General features: G+C 37.0%; 1 protein-coding gene across 6 annotated transcripts in view; it reads right to left on the bottom strand.

Moving 5' to 3' along the window:
- LOC100676385 (cytochrome b5 reductase 4) overlaps positions 1-17,473 on the bottom strand; it is a 106,506-nt gene that overhangs the window by 41,435 nt on the left and 47,598 nt on the right. For all 6 annotated transcript variants that reach the window (XR_010322489.1, XR_010322488.1, XM_064288666.1 and 3 more), the window contains 2 exons: positions 7,776-7,836; positions 6,185-6,242 (listed from right to left, as the gene is read on the bottom strand). Coding sequence is in view for 4 of the 6 variants with exons in the window: in XM_064288666.1 (XP_064144736.1) it covers positions 6,185-6,242; positions 7,776-7,836 (119 nt within the window). In the remaining 2 variants the exon portion in view is untranslated. The remainder of the gene's footprint in view (positions 1-6,184; positions 6,243-7,775; positions 7,837-17,473) is intronic.

The following is a 17,473-nucleotide window of genomic DNA, read 5'->3' as shown; positions in this document are numbered from 1 at the left end:
AATGCATTTTCTCTGACTATCACACTATAAAACTAGAAATCAATAACAGAAGGAGCAAGGAGAAAAAATTAAACACATGGAAACTGAATAACCCCTTACTTAAAAACTACTGGGCCATAAAAAAATTAAAAATTAGATTAAAAAATTCTTAGAATCAAATGAGAATGACGACACAAAATACCAAAACCTCTGGCACACAGCAAAAGCAGTTCTCAAAGGAAAACTTATAGCAGTAAATGCACACATCAAAAGAGAAAAAAGGTCCAAAATCAATAACGTAATCCAACAACTGGAATGAATTAAAAAAGGACAGCAAAAGAAGTCCACAGTCACCAGAAGAAAGGGAATAGTAAAGATTAGAGGAGAAATAAATGAAACAGAAAAAAAAAATAGAATCAACAAAACTAGAAATTGGTTCTTTCAGCGGATCAATAAAATTAACAAACCACTGGCCAAACTGACAAAGGATAAAAATGAGAAAATGAAAATAACTAAAGTAAGAAATGAAATGGCTGACATTACAACAGACCCAACCAACATAAAGAGGATCATAACAAAGTATCACAAAAAAATTATACTCTAACAAAAATGAAAACCTAGAAGTAATGGACAAATATCTAGAAACACATGACCTACCTAAACTAACACAAACATAGGAAGAAAACCTAAATATAATAAAAGATGAAATTGAAGATATCATTAAAAAATTCCCAACAAGAAAAGCACCAGCCCAGACAGCTTCACTGGAGAGTTCTACCAAACATTCAGAAAAGAGTTGACACCAATTCTCCTCTAACAATTCCAGATCATACTCCCTAATTCATTCTATGAAGTCAGCATAGCCCTGATACCAACGCCAGGCAAAGATACCACAAAAAAAGAAAATTACAGACCAATATTCCTCATGAAAATTGAAGCAAAAATTTTCAATAAAATTCTAGCCAGTAGAAGACAACAGCATATCAAAAACAACAAACAAACAAACGAACAAAAAAACACATCACATTTAAGTGGGATTCTTATCAGGGATGCCACGGGTGGTTCGACATTAGAAAATCAATCAACATAATTCACCACACAAATAAAGAAAAAAAAATGGCATTATTATCTATCTCAATGCAGAAAAGGCATTTGATAAAGTCCAATACCTTCTGATAAAAACTCTCAGCAAAATAGGAATAGAAGGGAAATTCCTCAACATAATTATGGGCATATACACAAAATCAACAAGCTGACATTATTCTCAATTGAAAGAGATTGAAAACATTCTTCTTGAGAACAGAGAGGAGACAAAAATGCCCATTATCACCACTCTTATTCAATATTGTACTGGAAATCCTAGCCAGAGCCATAAGGCAAGAGAAATAAAGGGCATTCAAACTGGTAAAGAAGAAGCAAAACTATTCCTATTCTCAGATGATATGAGTAAATCCGTCTTGCCATGGACAGTTGATCTTCAACAAAGGGTCAAAGTCCATTCAATGGGGAAGAGACAGTCTCTTTAACAAATGGTGCTGGCAAAGCTGGGTATCCATCTGCAGAAAAATGAGTCAGGATCCATACCTCACACCATACATAAAAACTAACTCAAAATGGATCAAAGACTAAATGTTAAACCTAAAACTATAATGTTCCTGGAAGATAATATAGGGACAAAGCTAGGAGTCTTAATTTATGGGATAAAAACATTATCAAACATAACTAAAAATGGACAAACAACAGAACATAAACTAGATAACTGGGACCTCCTAAAAATTAAATACGCTCACCAAAAGACTTTACCAAAAGAGGAAAAAGAGAACCTACAGGCTGGGAAAAAAATTTTGGCAACAACATATATGACAAGGGTCTAATCCCTAAAATATATAGAAAACTTCAATATCTCAACAACAAAAAGACAAACAATCCAATAAAAAGTTAGGCAAAGGACATGAACAGACACTTTACCAAACACATTCAGGCAGTTAACAAACACATGAAAAGATACTCGCAATCATTACCATTAGAGAGATGCAAATCAAAACTACAATGAGATACCATCTCACCCCTGTAAAAATTGCACTGATAGAAGGAAAAAAAAAAAAACCAGAAAGCAACAAATGCTGGTGAGGTTGTGGCGAGACTAGAGCTCACATACTGCTTGGGGGACTGTAAAATGGTACAACCACTACGGAAGACAATATGGCGCTTCCTCAAAAAGCGAGAAATAGAAGTACCATATGATCTAACAATCCCACTCCTAGGTATACATCCAAGTGAGGTAAGAGCAGTGACATTAATAAACATATGCACACCAATGTTCACTGCAGCATTATTCACAATAACAAAAAGATGGAAACAACCTAAGTGTCCATTGGTGGATGAATGGATTAATGAAATATGGTACATACACACAATGGGATACTATACAAGGATAAAGAATAATGATAAGCTTCTGAAACATCTGATAACATGGTTGAATCTGGAGGACATTATACTGAGTGAAATAAGTCGAGCACAAAAGGGTGAATATTACACGATACTACTTTTATAGAAAGTCAAGAACAGGTTTACACACAGAAAGCAATGTGCTTTGATGGATACCAGGGACGAGACGGGGAGAGAGGGAGAAGTACTTAGTAGGCGTGTTAACTCTGGTGAAGGGAAAGGCGATATATAACATGGGTGAAGTCAGCACAACGTGACCAAGGTAAATGAGGACACTGAGAGGTACACAAGAATAAAGGACAACTACAGTGAATAATGTTACATAATTCTTCAACGACAGTAATAACAACCAAAAATTTGTGAGTGGTTACATGGGTAGATATGTACACTATACAGGTGTGGGACAGCATAGAGGACTACATGCATATGCATATACATAGTTGTGGGCATTTTTGTATACATATTTGCATATGCTGCATATTCACATACATAATAGAATACACAGGGGGCATAGTTATGCAAACTTCCAAAACATATCCAAACACCTTGTGGGACTGAGTTACTGGGTTTGAAGGTTCAAGAACTATAGTCTGAGGGCACATCTAGGTCAATTGGCATAACATAGTTCATAAACACAATGTTCTACATCCTAGTATGGTGAGTAGTATCTGGGGTCTTAAAAGCTTGTGAATGGCCATCTGAGATACAACTACAGGTCTCTTCTTGTCTGCAGCAATGCGAAGTAAAGGAAACCAAAGTCTCAAGGAAGCAATTAGTCCATGGGACTAATGACTCACATAAACTACAGTCTCCACTAGCCTGAGATCAGAAGAACTAGATGGTGCCCGGTTATCACTATCAACCTCTCTGACCAGGGACACAACAGGAGGTCCCAATAAGAATGGGATAAAAATGTAGAACAATATTCAAATTCTTAAAAAAGATCAGACTTACTGGACTAATAAAGACTGAAGGAACCCTGGAGACTACTGCCCTAAGACACCCTTTTAACTTGGAACTGAAGCCACTCCTGGAGGCCACCTTTCAGCCAAATAATAGACTGGCCTATACAATAAACAACAGCACCCATGAGGAATGTGTTCTTTACAACAGTCAACCATATGAGACCAAATGGGCAACATTTGCCCAAAATCAAAAATGAGAAGATAAGGAGGGGCAGGAAAACTGGAGGGATGGAAAGGGGGAAGGCAAGGTAGAAATGCACAGAGTGTTAACGCATTGTGGGGATAGCAATCAATGTCACAAAACAATGTGTGCATGAATTGCTGAATGGGAAACCAATGTGCTCTGTAAACTTTCACCTAAAATACAATAAAATGTTTTTTAAAAAAGAGCTCTATCACTAACTGAAAATTTGGCGCCTTGGTAGACTGGCCTGTCAATCTGCTTCTGAAAGGTCACAAGCCTTGAAAACTCTATGGATCAGTTGTACTCTGCACACATGGGGTCACTGTGAGTCGGAATCAACTTGATGGCAACTGGCAACAATTTATACATAGCCCTGGTGCAAGGTGCTTTGGTATCTATCATTTATACCATAATTCAACACATTAGTCTACAATAGAAACCTTCCACCTTCCCTTAGCAATCCACCCTCTGTTCACCATTAGTATTAACTTTTGGAAGCAGGACCCACCCTCAACAGTCCCTGCCCTCTTTGTTTTGGACGAGGAAACAAAAGCAAGAGAGAGTAGAAGACAGGACAAGCAGTGCCTCTGGCCCTCTTGGCTGCATCAGGCAAAGGCAGGTCACTCCTGCAGAACGGTCAAATCATGCTGCGATAGTCACAGGAATCCACTGGCTCAGATGTGAGTCTGCCACTACAAACGTAGCATGAATTCTCAAAGATTCCCAGCTACCAGACTTGTCTTTACATTTACACAGTTCCTCAAAGCATGGGAACCTTGCCAGTTGTTGGAGTATACATTTAGAGATGTTGTAAGTTGTCTCCTTATTTATCTGATTTCCCAGGTGGACTGTAAGCCCCTTGAAATTGAGGTCTCTATGTATCGTATCTGGCCCATCTTTAGATCCACATTTTAGACAGTACCTCAAATAAAGGATAAATACTTATTAGATGAATTATCGCCTCAATTTTAGCTTCAAGAGGACATCTAAGCCCTATTAGTTTAAGCATACTAAGCCACATCAATACAATCTCTTATGTTCAATAAACTTGTTCTTATGGAGAAGTTAACTGGTATTCTCACTTTTGTTATCCATGTTTTAAAAAGTTAAAAAAATCAGAAAGGCACGTAAACTACTTCCTAGTCTAATTCGTAGATTTTTTTTAAGAGGCCCTAGTGTGGTTCTTAAAAGCATACTGTCTGGAGCCAGAATGACTGGGTCCAAAATGCCAGATCTGCCATTTAGAAGTGAGGATGGCGAGACTTTGTCTCACGTGCTATGGGTGTTACCAGGAAGGACCAGTCCCTAGAGAAGGACATCATGTTTGGTAAAGTAGAGGGTCAGCAAAGAAGAGGAAGACGCTCAACGAGATGGACTGACACAGTGACTGTAACAATAGGCTCAAACACAGCAACAATTGTGAGGATGGTGCAGGACCAGGCAGTGTTTTCTTTGCTATTATAGTCAGAACTGACTCGACAGCATCTAAAAACAACAACAAAAGCCATTTACTGTGTAACCTTGGATAAATTGCTTAATCTTTATTTCCTCATCTGGAAAATTGGGATAACACCAGTATCTACCTCAAACAGTTATCGTGAGGAGTTAATAATTCAAGAAAAAAACTTAGAAAAGTACCTGGCACACAACCAACATTTATTGACTATTTACTTTTTTCTTTTGCTTATTTTAAAGATGTGTTACCAAAAGTTACAGACTCAACTCATGGGCAGTGGTGTTTTTTTTTGTACCAAAAGTTGTATGATAGATATACTTACAACAACCAAAAAAAAAGAGTAGCTGCTGAGGCTGTTTATGTATACAACCTCATGGGATTTGTTTTGGTTCCTTGGTTTGGATGTTTAGAGTCATAGTTTCATGACAACATCCCAGTTAACTAATAACGTGTTTAGTACTTCTGTTCGCTCTGGTTCGTTAGTTCATTGCGTAGTGCATGGGGTCTTAAAAGCTTCAAGTGGCCATCCAAGGCACAAAAATGGGTCTCTATTTGCCTGGAGCAATAGAGGAAGAAGGCAAGTCAAGAATAGGAGGAGGATGTGTGGCTAATTGCCTCCATGAAAAACTGTCATCTTTGCCATAAAACCAGAAAAACTGGATGGTGCCTGGCTACCATTACTGAACATTCTGATCAAAGATTGTAAAGAAGAATCCTGATCCAAAACGGAAAAGGCAGAATAGAATTTCAAATTCTCATGGACTCCAGACTTGGAGGCTGGATGAGCCCCTGAAACTACTGCCATGAGATAATCTTTAAACCTTAAACCAAAAATATCCCCTGAAGTCTTCTTAAAACCAAACAATAGTTTAACTTAACTAGTAAAGAATGTCTGACTTGGGCATGGTGCTCTTTCAAGATCTACCTATATGGGATCAAATTGACAACAGCAACTTGAAAGATCAGAAAAGAAACTTAGTGGGCAGTGAATTTATGTTAATGGGACAGGAACAACTCAGAAAAGGTGAGAATAGTTGTACAACGCAAAGGATGTAATGTGTCACTGAATTGTAGATGCAGAAACTGTTGAATTGGTGTATGTTTTGCTGTGTATATTCTCAACAACAGGTGGAAAAAAAAAGATATGCTTACCTTCTGTTTAGTATATATTACAATGGTGACTAAAGACTCTGTTTGGAACCAGTCATAGCTGTAAAAATATTAAGAAAAGAAAGAATAATTATATTGACAATCATGCTTATTAAGATATATTAAATCATCAAATGTTTAAAATTTACGGTGAGAAATATTTCTCTAGGTTAAACTTTTTCCAAATCAACAGTAGGCTTACCATGTTAATTTCTTCATTATATAACTGGTTATTATTTCTAAATTTAAAGTACCTTATATTTCATGTGCTTCAATGTGGATAAAAACATCCTTGACAAAACACTTTTTATAAAGGTTATACAACTCTTTACTAAAAAATCCTTTTATCAGAGTCACAACAGAGCACAATGTATTTTGGTAAGGAGCACGAAGAAATCTATATGCTTATTCTTCATTCTTTCCTGTCACAGATATACTACTACTAAAGAAATGAACTCATCAAGGCAGTTTTAATAGGTTGACAGTAAAAACTTCAGGTATAACTAAGTCTTCTGTTTTGCTATAGCTATTGATCAAATTGATACTGTTTTTGCACTTAATACCAATAGGCACCCATAGGCAAATCCTGGAGGCATTCTCAGGCCCTTAACTTAAAATTGCATATGAAATAATTTAACAGGTTTAACATAGCAGGATGCTGCTGTTAGAATCATATAGACTATCAATAGAGAGAAAGGAGGTAAGAGAAAGAACTACATAGAACACATATAACTGTGAGGGCATTTCAAATGTCATTAAGAAAAATATATACGTATTGTTTAATTTACTGTTAACTAAGACAATTAGTGTACAATATATTTTGAAAGATTTACATTAAAAATTAATAAAACAAACTAGGTATACAAAAAATACAATAGTTAAATTATGACACAGTCATATGATGGAATGTCCAAAAAAAAAAAAAAACCCCATTGCCGTTGAGTCGATTCTGACTCATAGTGACCCTACAGGGAAGAGTAGAACTGCCCCATAGAGTTTCCAAGCAGCGCCTGGTGGATTTGAACTGCTGACCTCTTGGTTAGCAGCCGTAGTACTCAACCACTATGCTACCAGGGTTTCCAGTGATGGAATGCAGACAATAAATATGTTTTAGCAGAATATTTAATGACAAAGGAAATTGCTCATAGGGTATACTGTGATACCAATATTACAAAATTATAATATGGAAATAGGTATTATATGAGCCAAACTGGAAGAGATAAACCAAACGTTGAGAGTACGTACCTAGGGCTGAAATTAAAGTTGATTTTACCATTTCCTTTTGTATTTCTCTGCATTTTCCAAGTTTTCTACCATGAATGTGTATTTTATAATCGAAAAAATATTTTAAAATATTCTTTTAAACTTTGGTGTTTAAAATAGATCAAACTTCAGTTATATTAAAAATTCACATTTATGTAACAGCTCATTCTCCAATAATGCCTGATAAATGAGGTACTGTAGTTCTTGTGTCAAAGAAACATGATTAATAGTAAGCGATAAATCAAACCCAGAACTATTTTATCTTTTAAAAATGTGTATATTTTGGTGTAGAACTGATTTAGCTTTAAATAAGTAAAACAAAAATGCATACCTTGGGGAACTAGGACCTTCTTTGGCAAGTATATCTGTCACTTGGCTCTTAGGAAGCATGCCTTTACAAAGAAAAACAAAAACAGCTATGGTTCATCCACACAGCATTTTTCAGTCTTTTTTTTTTTTTAATTCAATAAACTTATTAAAATATTACATACATACACAAGAGGACACAAATGATAAATGTACAACTCAATGAATTTTCATAAAGTAAAACATACACTTGTAACCAGTACCCACTTCGTTCTCCCCTCCAATAATTATCCTTCCCCCAAGGATAACCAATATCCTGACTTTTAACATAGTTTTTGCCATTTACATAAATAGAATCATAAGATATGTTCTCTTTTGGTCTGACTTTTTTGGACCAATATTATAAACATTACAGTTCTACGTCAAACAAGAATGATAAATAATTAGCAGTAAATTAAAACTAGAGCTTTCTGAGAGTTTATTCATGCTGTTGAATGCATCAGTAGTTTGTTTCTTTTTATTACTGAGTAGTATGAATATACCACAATGTATTCATTCTCCTGTTAATGGGCATTGAATTGTTTCCAATTTTAGTTATTATGCATATTGCTATCAAAATATTCTTGTACATGTACATGCCATGTACATTCTTGAAGAACATATACCCACATTTCTGGTGGGCACATAGGGTACATACATGTTTAGCTTTAGTAGGTACTGCTAAACAGTTTTCCAAAGTAGTTATGCCAACTTATACTTTTTATTAGCAGTGTATGTGAGTTCTAGTTGCTCCACAATCTCACTAACACATAGAATTGTGCCTTTTTTCATTTTAGCCATTCTTGTGGGCATGCATCAACATGAAAGCTCAATGTGGTAGACTGAATTGTACCCAAATCACAAGTCCTGGACCCTGTACCTGTGGATGTGATCCTGTTTTGAAACAGGATTCTTCTTTTATTATGTTAATTAGATCATACCAAAGTAGGGTGGGTCCTAATCCTAACCACTTCCAAGTTATAAAAAGAGAATAGACAGAGACACACACATGGGGAAACAGACGCCATGCAACACCAAGGAACACTGAAGAACACCACTGAATGCCAGGGAACTCCTAGGAGCTCCTGGGGCTACCTACGAAGAACCCTTCCACCAGAGCTGATGCCCTGATTTGGACTCAGAACTCCCAAAACTGTGAAAAAATAAATTACTGTTCTTCAAAGCTACCCACTTGTGGTATATTTTGTTATGGCATCACTAGGTAACTAAGACACTCACTAAAGCTGTAGTTTTCAAATTGTTCCAGAAAACCTGGAGACACGGAAGAATTCTGAAGATTCTGCATACATTTTAAGCATTTTCCTGACAATAAGAATGAACTATTTGTATCTGTAAGATTTAGTTTGTGGGAAAAAGGTGCTGCTGCTATAAGATTTTGAAAATTACTGCATCAGTTATATTAATACAATTGTGAAAGAAAAAAATTAAATGTTTAGTCTCTGGTGAATCTTACAAAGTTTTCAGATTAGAAATCACAGTAATTATATAGAGTTAGGGGACACCTTTCAGACTAGGTAGTTTAGAGGTTATCAAGCTTCTTTCTAGACACAGAACCTTCTGTTTAAGGACAAGCTTAAGAGTGCAAGCACAAACATAAAACAAGCACACCTTTCTGAATGAGGCTGACAGTGAGCCCTAAAGCCTTACCACACTTAACTTTCAGATTAACAAAGAAAGTCCCAGAAATGTGACCTAACAAGGCCAAGGTTGTGAGCTAATCAGCAGTGGACCCTAAAGAAGAATGCTCAATCACAAAACTACAGCTATAACAAAATGACAAAACTACAATACTTAAAATGTTTTTATTTTTTTCAAAATTCCAAAAAGCAAGGAAAAAAACAAACCAAACCCATTGCTGTCAAGTTGATTTTTAACTCACAGGGACCCTGTAGCATAGAGAAAAACTGCCCCATAGGGTTTCCAAGGAGCAGCTGGTAGATTCGAACTGCCAACCATTTGGATAGCAGCCAAACTCTTAACCACTGCACCACCAGGGCTCCAAAAGCAAGAAAAGATGTATCTTATTAAATTATTTGAGAAGCATTAAAAGATATTTCATTGAGATTAATGTCATTTTTCTTTTGGTGGATTCTTAGATATATAAAATTTTTTTAAAAGTATCACAATTTAAGAATTTCTATTAAAAAAAAAAAGCTGTCAACAGAACTCATAAGTCATTAGTCAATCTTAATTTTGTATGATTGATTGCCCGCCCGTTGCCATCAAGTCGATTCCAACTCACAGCGACCCTATAGGACAGAGTAGAATTGCTCCATACCCAGCACCCAACCCAGAACTGCTCCACAGGGTCTCCAAAGTGCAGCTAGTGGATTCAAACTGCAGACATTTTGGTTAGCAGCCTAACGCTTAACTACGGAACAACCAGGGCTCTGTTTGATTGATTAGGGCCAGAAAACTTAGCTGAGTGTCATCTCTGTGATCTTAAACAAACCACTGTTTCCTCTTCCTCAAATTCAAACTGAAAACTGCCCTGCCAATCTCATGAGAGATCAAATAAAACAATTTCCAAACACTCTGAAACACTATACGATACAAATATGACTCTTATTAAAACAGAAAAGTCATAGGCAATGGAATGTGTCTTGAGTTCTACATTCCTTTCCTATCCTCCCCCTCCCAAAAGGCTTCCATAATATCCTTCTGGCTAAGTTGAAGAAATGTGGGGTAAACGTGGGGTGGAGTAAAAAAGTAAAGCAAGGTGGACTCAATGAACATTCTCCTTCTTTAAAGTGCCAACTGATGGACTGGCGTCAGCTTGAAGGGACAGGTCTTTAGTGGAATACCAGTCTACCCAAATCAATATTTTAAACAGCTGTTTGATGATACAGAAGGCAGGAAGATCACATCTGAAAAGGCTTACTACAAGTTTAAATAAGTAAGACGTGATATATATATATAAAACAATCATAAAGAATCCAGGTCACAAGAGGTTAACTGCTAGGCAGACTATTTGTGGAGTGCTATGTTCAATTCTTAAAGCCAACCTTAAACTGAGATATTTATTAAATGCAACGATCCAAAGATGGGCAACAGGAAAGTAAGGGTTCTAGAAGGATTATGTGATGGGAAAAAAAATGCCCAGTCCATCAGTATTGATCTGTAAGGGAAGATTGTTTGTATAGTACCATAGAAGAGTCAGTCATAGTGGTGGGGCCAAGATGAAGGAATAGCCAGACACTTCCGGCGATCCCTCTTACAACAAAGACCCCAAAAATCAAGTAAAATTATTATATTTCTGACAAGCTAGGAGCCCTGAACATCAAAGCAAAAGTTAGAAAATGGACTGAGCGGCAGGGGGTAGGAGAGATGGTTTAGAAGCAGATAGGAGTTCCAGGACCTGAGTTGCTGGGACCCCTCAGGCACTACTCCTGAGAGCAGCTACGGCAGGCTGGGAGTGGCATTATCACCCCAGTTTCCTCAGGGAGAACCAGCCAGCTGCACAGCCTACTCACACCTCCGGAACCAGAGAAGAACAGTGCTCTCGGCAAAAGCTAAGTACTTGCATACATTTTACTGCGCCTCCAGCCCCCAAGCCAGCTTCAGAGGCTGCTGATTTCCCTAGGCCTGAGAGAGGCCCTGTTGAGTGCCTGAAGCAATCCTCACAGCCTTAGAGAAGGAATAAATTCGCATTGGGGGGGAAAAGATAATTTGCAGCTCCACTAACTGGGAGAGCTCCAGACAGAAGCGGCTCCTATCCAGACATAAATGTTTCATGGATGTTGAATGCTTTTCCCCCCTGGATGGCCCTGTGTGGGCCTATTTCAAGAGAATAGGCCCTTGTTGGCAGACTGCAACTGTTTCGGCTGCACAGTGGAGCAGTGGGTGATCAATGATTGACACCACTTTGCCTATTAAACAGGGTCCTCACCTAGCCACATCAGGGGCCTAAGGACTGGTGGCTCCACGCACATCAACCAGCCACCCGCGACACGGGTCCAAGGATAACTGGTACCTCCTAGTCTATGTGTAGAGACCACCCACCTGTACGCTCCAGGGAACAGGGATGCGCTTTCCTCAGAACTACTTGGGGGACGATTCTCAGCCCCCTGCCTTGTTCAGAGCGTGATCCCTTGCTGCAATCAGATGCCAGAACCTACACCAATCACCCCTGCCCTTCTAAGACTGTAGGACAGAGCCAGTACCACACACTTAATGACCAGCTACCTGGACACCTGAGCTGAATCCATACAAGAAAAGTGAAAGGACTCCTAGGCTCATATACCTGATAACAGCTATAACCACCTGGTGACAGGAAGTCAGAGCTTCAAAGATGAAACTATTCAACTACCTCAACTCAAGCAACCTATTTGGGCATACCAAAACAAAACAAAGCAAGAAGTTGGGATACAGTAACAAACATAAAATAAACTAATACAGTAACTTATAGATGGCTCGAAGACAAGTATCAAATCACATAAAGAAACACATTATGATCACTTCAACAAGCTCTGAAAAGACAGAATCAAGGGATCTCCTAGATGAAAGTGGTTTCCTGGAATTACCAGATGCAGAATACAAAAGATTAATATACAGAACTCTTCAAGACATCAGGAAGGGGATCAGGCAATAAGCAAAACAAGCCAAGGGACACAAAGACAAAACAGTTGAAGAAATTAAAAAGGTTATTCAAGAATGTAACGAAAAATAAGCTGCAAGAAACCAGAGAGAGACAGCAATCAGAAATTCAGAAGATTAACAATAAAATTACAGAATTAGACAATTCAGTACAAAGTCAGAGGAGCAGAACTGAGCAAGTGGAAGGCAGAATTGGTGAGCTTGAAGATAAAGCCCTTGGCACCAATGTATTTGAAGAAAAATCAGATAAAAGAATTTAAAGAAATGAAGAAATCTTAAGAATCATGTGAGACTCTATCAAGAGAAATAACCTAAGAGTGACTGGAGTACCAGAACAGGGAGGGATAACAGAAAATACAGAGAGAATGGCTGAAGATTCGTTGGCAGAAAACGTCCCTGATATCATGAAAGATGAGAAGATATCTATCCAAGATGCTCTTAAGAATGCCACAAAAGGTAGATTTTAGAAGAAAGTTACCAAGACATACTATAATCAAACTTGCCAAAACCAAAGATAAAGAGAGAATTTTAAGAGCAGCTAGGGAAAAATGAAAAGTCACCTACAAAGGACAATCAATAAGAATAAGGTCCAACCACTCCGCAGAAACCATGCAGGCAAGAAGGAAATGCGATGACTTATATAAACCACTGAAGGAAAAAAACTGCTAGCCAAGAATCACATATGAAGCAAAACTGTCTCTCAAATATGGAGATGAAATTCAGAAATTTCCAGATAAACAGAAGCTTAGAGAATTTGTAAAAACCACATCAAACTCCAAGAAATACTAAAGGGAGTTCTTTGGTTAGAAAATCAATAATATCAGGTATCAACCCAAGACTATAACACTAGACAGAGAAATCAGATGTCAACCCAGAAAGGGAAATCACAAAAATAAATCAAGATAAAAAATGCTCAAAACAGGGAAACAGTGATATTATTAAGTAAAAGAAGACAATATTAAAACAAGAAGGAAGAAATGCAGTCACATTATCTTTCAAATGGAGAGGAAGACAAGGCGATACAAAGAAATAAAAGTTAGGTTTAAACTTAGAAAAACAGGGGTAAATATCAAGTTAACCACAAAGGAGATTAACTATCCTACTCATCAAAATAAAACACAAGAAAAAAAAAGAGACTTAGTAGAAACAAAATCAACAAAAACGAGTAAGAGGAAAAGACAATATATAAACTACTCAATGCGAAAAATTAAGTGGGAAAAAGAAACTGTCAACAACACACAAAAAAAGATATCAAAATGACAGCACTAAACTCATACCTTTCCATAATTACGCTGAATGTAAATGGACTAAACACACCAAGAAAGAGACAGAGAGTGGCAGAATGGATAAAAAAAAAATGATCCGTCTAAATAGTGCCTACAAGAGACACACTTTAGACTCAGAGACACAAACTAACACTCAAAGGATAGAAAAAAAATATATCAAGCAAACAACAATCAAGAAAGAGCAGGAGTGGCAATATTAACTTCTGACAAAATAGACTTTAAAGTTAAATTGACTATAAAGGATAAAGAAGGACACTATATAATGATTAAAAGGACAATATACCAGGAGGATATAACCATATTAAATATTTATGCACCAATGACAGGACTGCAAGATACATAAAACAAACTCTATCAGCATTGGTGAAAAGTGAGATAGACAGCTCCACAATTATAGTAGGAGACTTCACCACACCACTTTCGCTGAAGGACAGGACATCCAGAAAGAAGCTCAGTAAAGACACAGAAGATTTAAATGCCACGATCAACCCACTTGACCTCATAGACATATACAGAACACTCCACCCAACAGAAGCCAAGTATACTTTCTTTTCTAGTGCACATGGAACATTCTCTAGAATAGACCACATATTAGGTCATGAAGCAAGCCTTGGCAGAATCCAAAACATCAAAATATTACAAAGCATCTTCTCTGACCATAAGGACATAAAAATAGAAATCAATAACAGAAAAAGCAGGGAAAAGAAATCAAACACTTGGAAACTGAAAAATACTCTGCTCAAAAAAGACTGGGTTATAGAAGACATTAAGGATGAAATAATCTTCATAGAATCCAATGAGAATGAAAACACTTCCTATCAGAACCTTTAGGACATAGCAAAAGTGGTGCTCAGAGGTCAATGCATATCAATAAATGAATTATCCCTTCAACTTGAACAAATACAAAGAAAGCAGCAAGAAAACTTGAGGCACCAAAAGAAAGCAAATAATAAAAATTAGAGCAGAATTAAATGAAATAGAAAACAGAAAAACAACTGAAAGAATTAACGAGACCAAAAGCCGGTTTTTTGAAAAAATAAACAAAATTGATAAACCATTGGCCAAACTGACAAAAGAAAAAGAGGAGAGGAAGCAAATAACCCAAATAAGAAATGAGATGGGGGACAGTACAACAGACCCAACTGAAATTAAAAGAACCATATCAGATTACTATGAAAAATTGTGCTCTAACAAATTTGAAAACGTAGAAGAAATGGATGAATTCCTAGAAACATACTACCTACCTAAACTAACACAAACAGAGGTAGAACAACTAAGTAGACCCATAACAAAAGAAGAGATTGAAAAGGTAATCAAAAAACTCCCAACAAAAAAAAAGCCCTGGCCAGGATGGCTTCAATGCAGAGTTCCACCAAACTTTCAGAGAAGAGTTAACACCACTACTACTAAAGGCATTTCAAAGCAGAGAAAAGGACAAAATACTCCAAACTCATTCTACAAAGCCAGCATATCCCTGATACCAAAACCAGGTAAAGACACCACAAAGAAAATTACACACCTACCATGAGTTGGAATTGACTCGATGGCAGTGGGTTTGGTTTTTTTGGTTATAACTCTCACGAACTTAGATGCAAAAATCCTCAACAAAATTCTAGCCAATAGAATTCAACAACATATCAAAAAAATAATTCACCATGACCAAGTGGGATTCACACCAGCTATGCAGGGATGGTGCAACATTAGAAAAACAATTAATGTAATCCGTCATATACATAAAACAAAAGACAACAACATGATTTTATCAATTGATGCAGAAAAGAGATTTGACAAAGTTCAATACCCATTCATGATAAAAAACTCTCAGCAAAATAGAAGGAAAATTCCTCAACGTAATAACAGGCATTTCTACAAAGCCAACAGCCAACATCATCCTAAATGGAGAGAGTCTGAAAGCATTCCCCTTGAGACTGGGAATCAGACAAGGATGCCCTTTAACATCACTCTTATTCAACATTGTGCTGGAGGTCCTAACCAGAGCAATTAGGCTAGAGAAAGAAATAACGGGCATCCAGATTGGTAAGGAAGAAGTAAAAGTATCTCTATGTGTAGATGACATGATCTTATACACAGAAAACCCTAAGGAATCCTCAAGAAAACTACTGAAACTAATAGAAGAATTCAGCACAGAGTCAGGATACAAGATAAACATACAAAAATCACTTGGATTCCTCTACACCAAGAAGAAGAATATCGAGGAGGAAATCATCAAATCAATACCATTTACAGTAGCCCCCAAGAAGATAAAATACTTAGGAATAAATCTTACCAGAGATGTAAAAGACCTATACAAAGAAAACTACAAGACACTACCTCAAGAATCCAAAGGAGACCTATAATAAAAAAAGAAAACAAATTTTTTTTTGAGACCTATATAAGCAGAAAAACATACCTTGCTCATGGATAGGAAGACTGAACATTGCAAAAATGTCTATTCTACCAAAAGCCATCCATAGGTACAATGCAATTCCAATCCAAATTCCAACAACATTTTTTAATGAGATGGAGAAACAAATCACCAGCTTCATATGGAAGGGAAATAGGCCTGGAATAAGTAAAGCATTATTGAAAAAGAAGAACAAAGTGGTAGGCCTCACTCCACCTGATTTTAGAACCTATTATATCGCCACAGTAGTCAAAACAGCCTGGTACTGGTACAACAAAAGATACATTGACCAATGGAACAGAATTGAGAATCCAGACAAAAATCCATCCACACATGAGTAGCTGATATTTGACAAAGGCCCAAAGTCAGTTAAAAGGGGAAAAGATAGTCTCTTTAACAAATGGTGCTGGCATAACTGGATATCCGTCTGCAAAAAAATGAAATAAGACCCATACCTCACACCATGCACAAAAACTAACTCAAAATGGATCAGAGACCTAAATATAAAATCTAAAATGATAAAGATCATGGAAGAAAAAATAGGGACAATGCTAGGAGCCTTAATACATTGCATAAACAGTATACCAAGCATTATTAACAATATAGAAGCGAAACTAGATAACTGGGAGCTCCTAAAAATCAAACACCTATGCTCATCCAAGGACTTCACCAAAAGAGTAAAAAGATTACCTACAGACTGAGAAAAAGTTTTTAGTATGACATTGCTGATCAGCGCTTGATCTCTAAAACCTACATGATACTGCAAAAACTCAACTACAAAAAGACAAATAACCTGATTAAAAATGGGCAAAAGATATGAACAGGCACTTCACTAACGAAGACATTCAGGCGGTGAACAGATACATGAGGAAATGCTCACAATCATTAGCCATTACAGAAATGCAAATCAAAACTACAATGAGATACCATCTTGCTCCAACAAGGCTGGCATTAGTCCAAAAAACACAAAATAATAAATGCTGGAGAGGTTGTGGAGAGACTGGAACACTTATACTGCTGGTGGGAATGTAAGATGGTACAAACACTTTTGAAATCAATTTGGCACTTCTTTAAAAGGCTAGAAATAGAACTACCATAAGATCCAGCAATCCCACTCCTTGGAATATATACTAGAGAAATAAGAGCCATTACACGAACAGATATATGCATACCCGTGTTCACTGCAGCACTGTTTACAATAGCAAAAACATGGAAGCAACCGAGGTGCCCATCAACGGATGAATGGATAAATTAATTATGGTATATTCAACACAATGGAATCCTACACATCGATGAAGAACAATGATGAATCTATGAAACACTGCATAACATGGAGGAACCTGGAAAGCATTATGCTGAGTGAAATTAGTCAGTTGC

Source organism: Loxodonta africana, chromosome 1, assembly GCF_030014295.1.
Source record: "Loxodonta africana isolate mLoxAfr1 chromosome 1, mLoxAfr1.hap2, whole genome shotgun sequence".
Taxonomy (NCBI): Eukaryota; Metazoa; Chordata; class Mammalia; order Proboscidea; family Elephantidae; genus Loxodonta; species Loxodonta africana.
The sequence above is the reverse complement of the archived record's forward strand: the minus strand, read 5'-3'. Positions and strand labels throughout refer to the sequence as shown.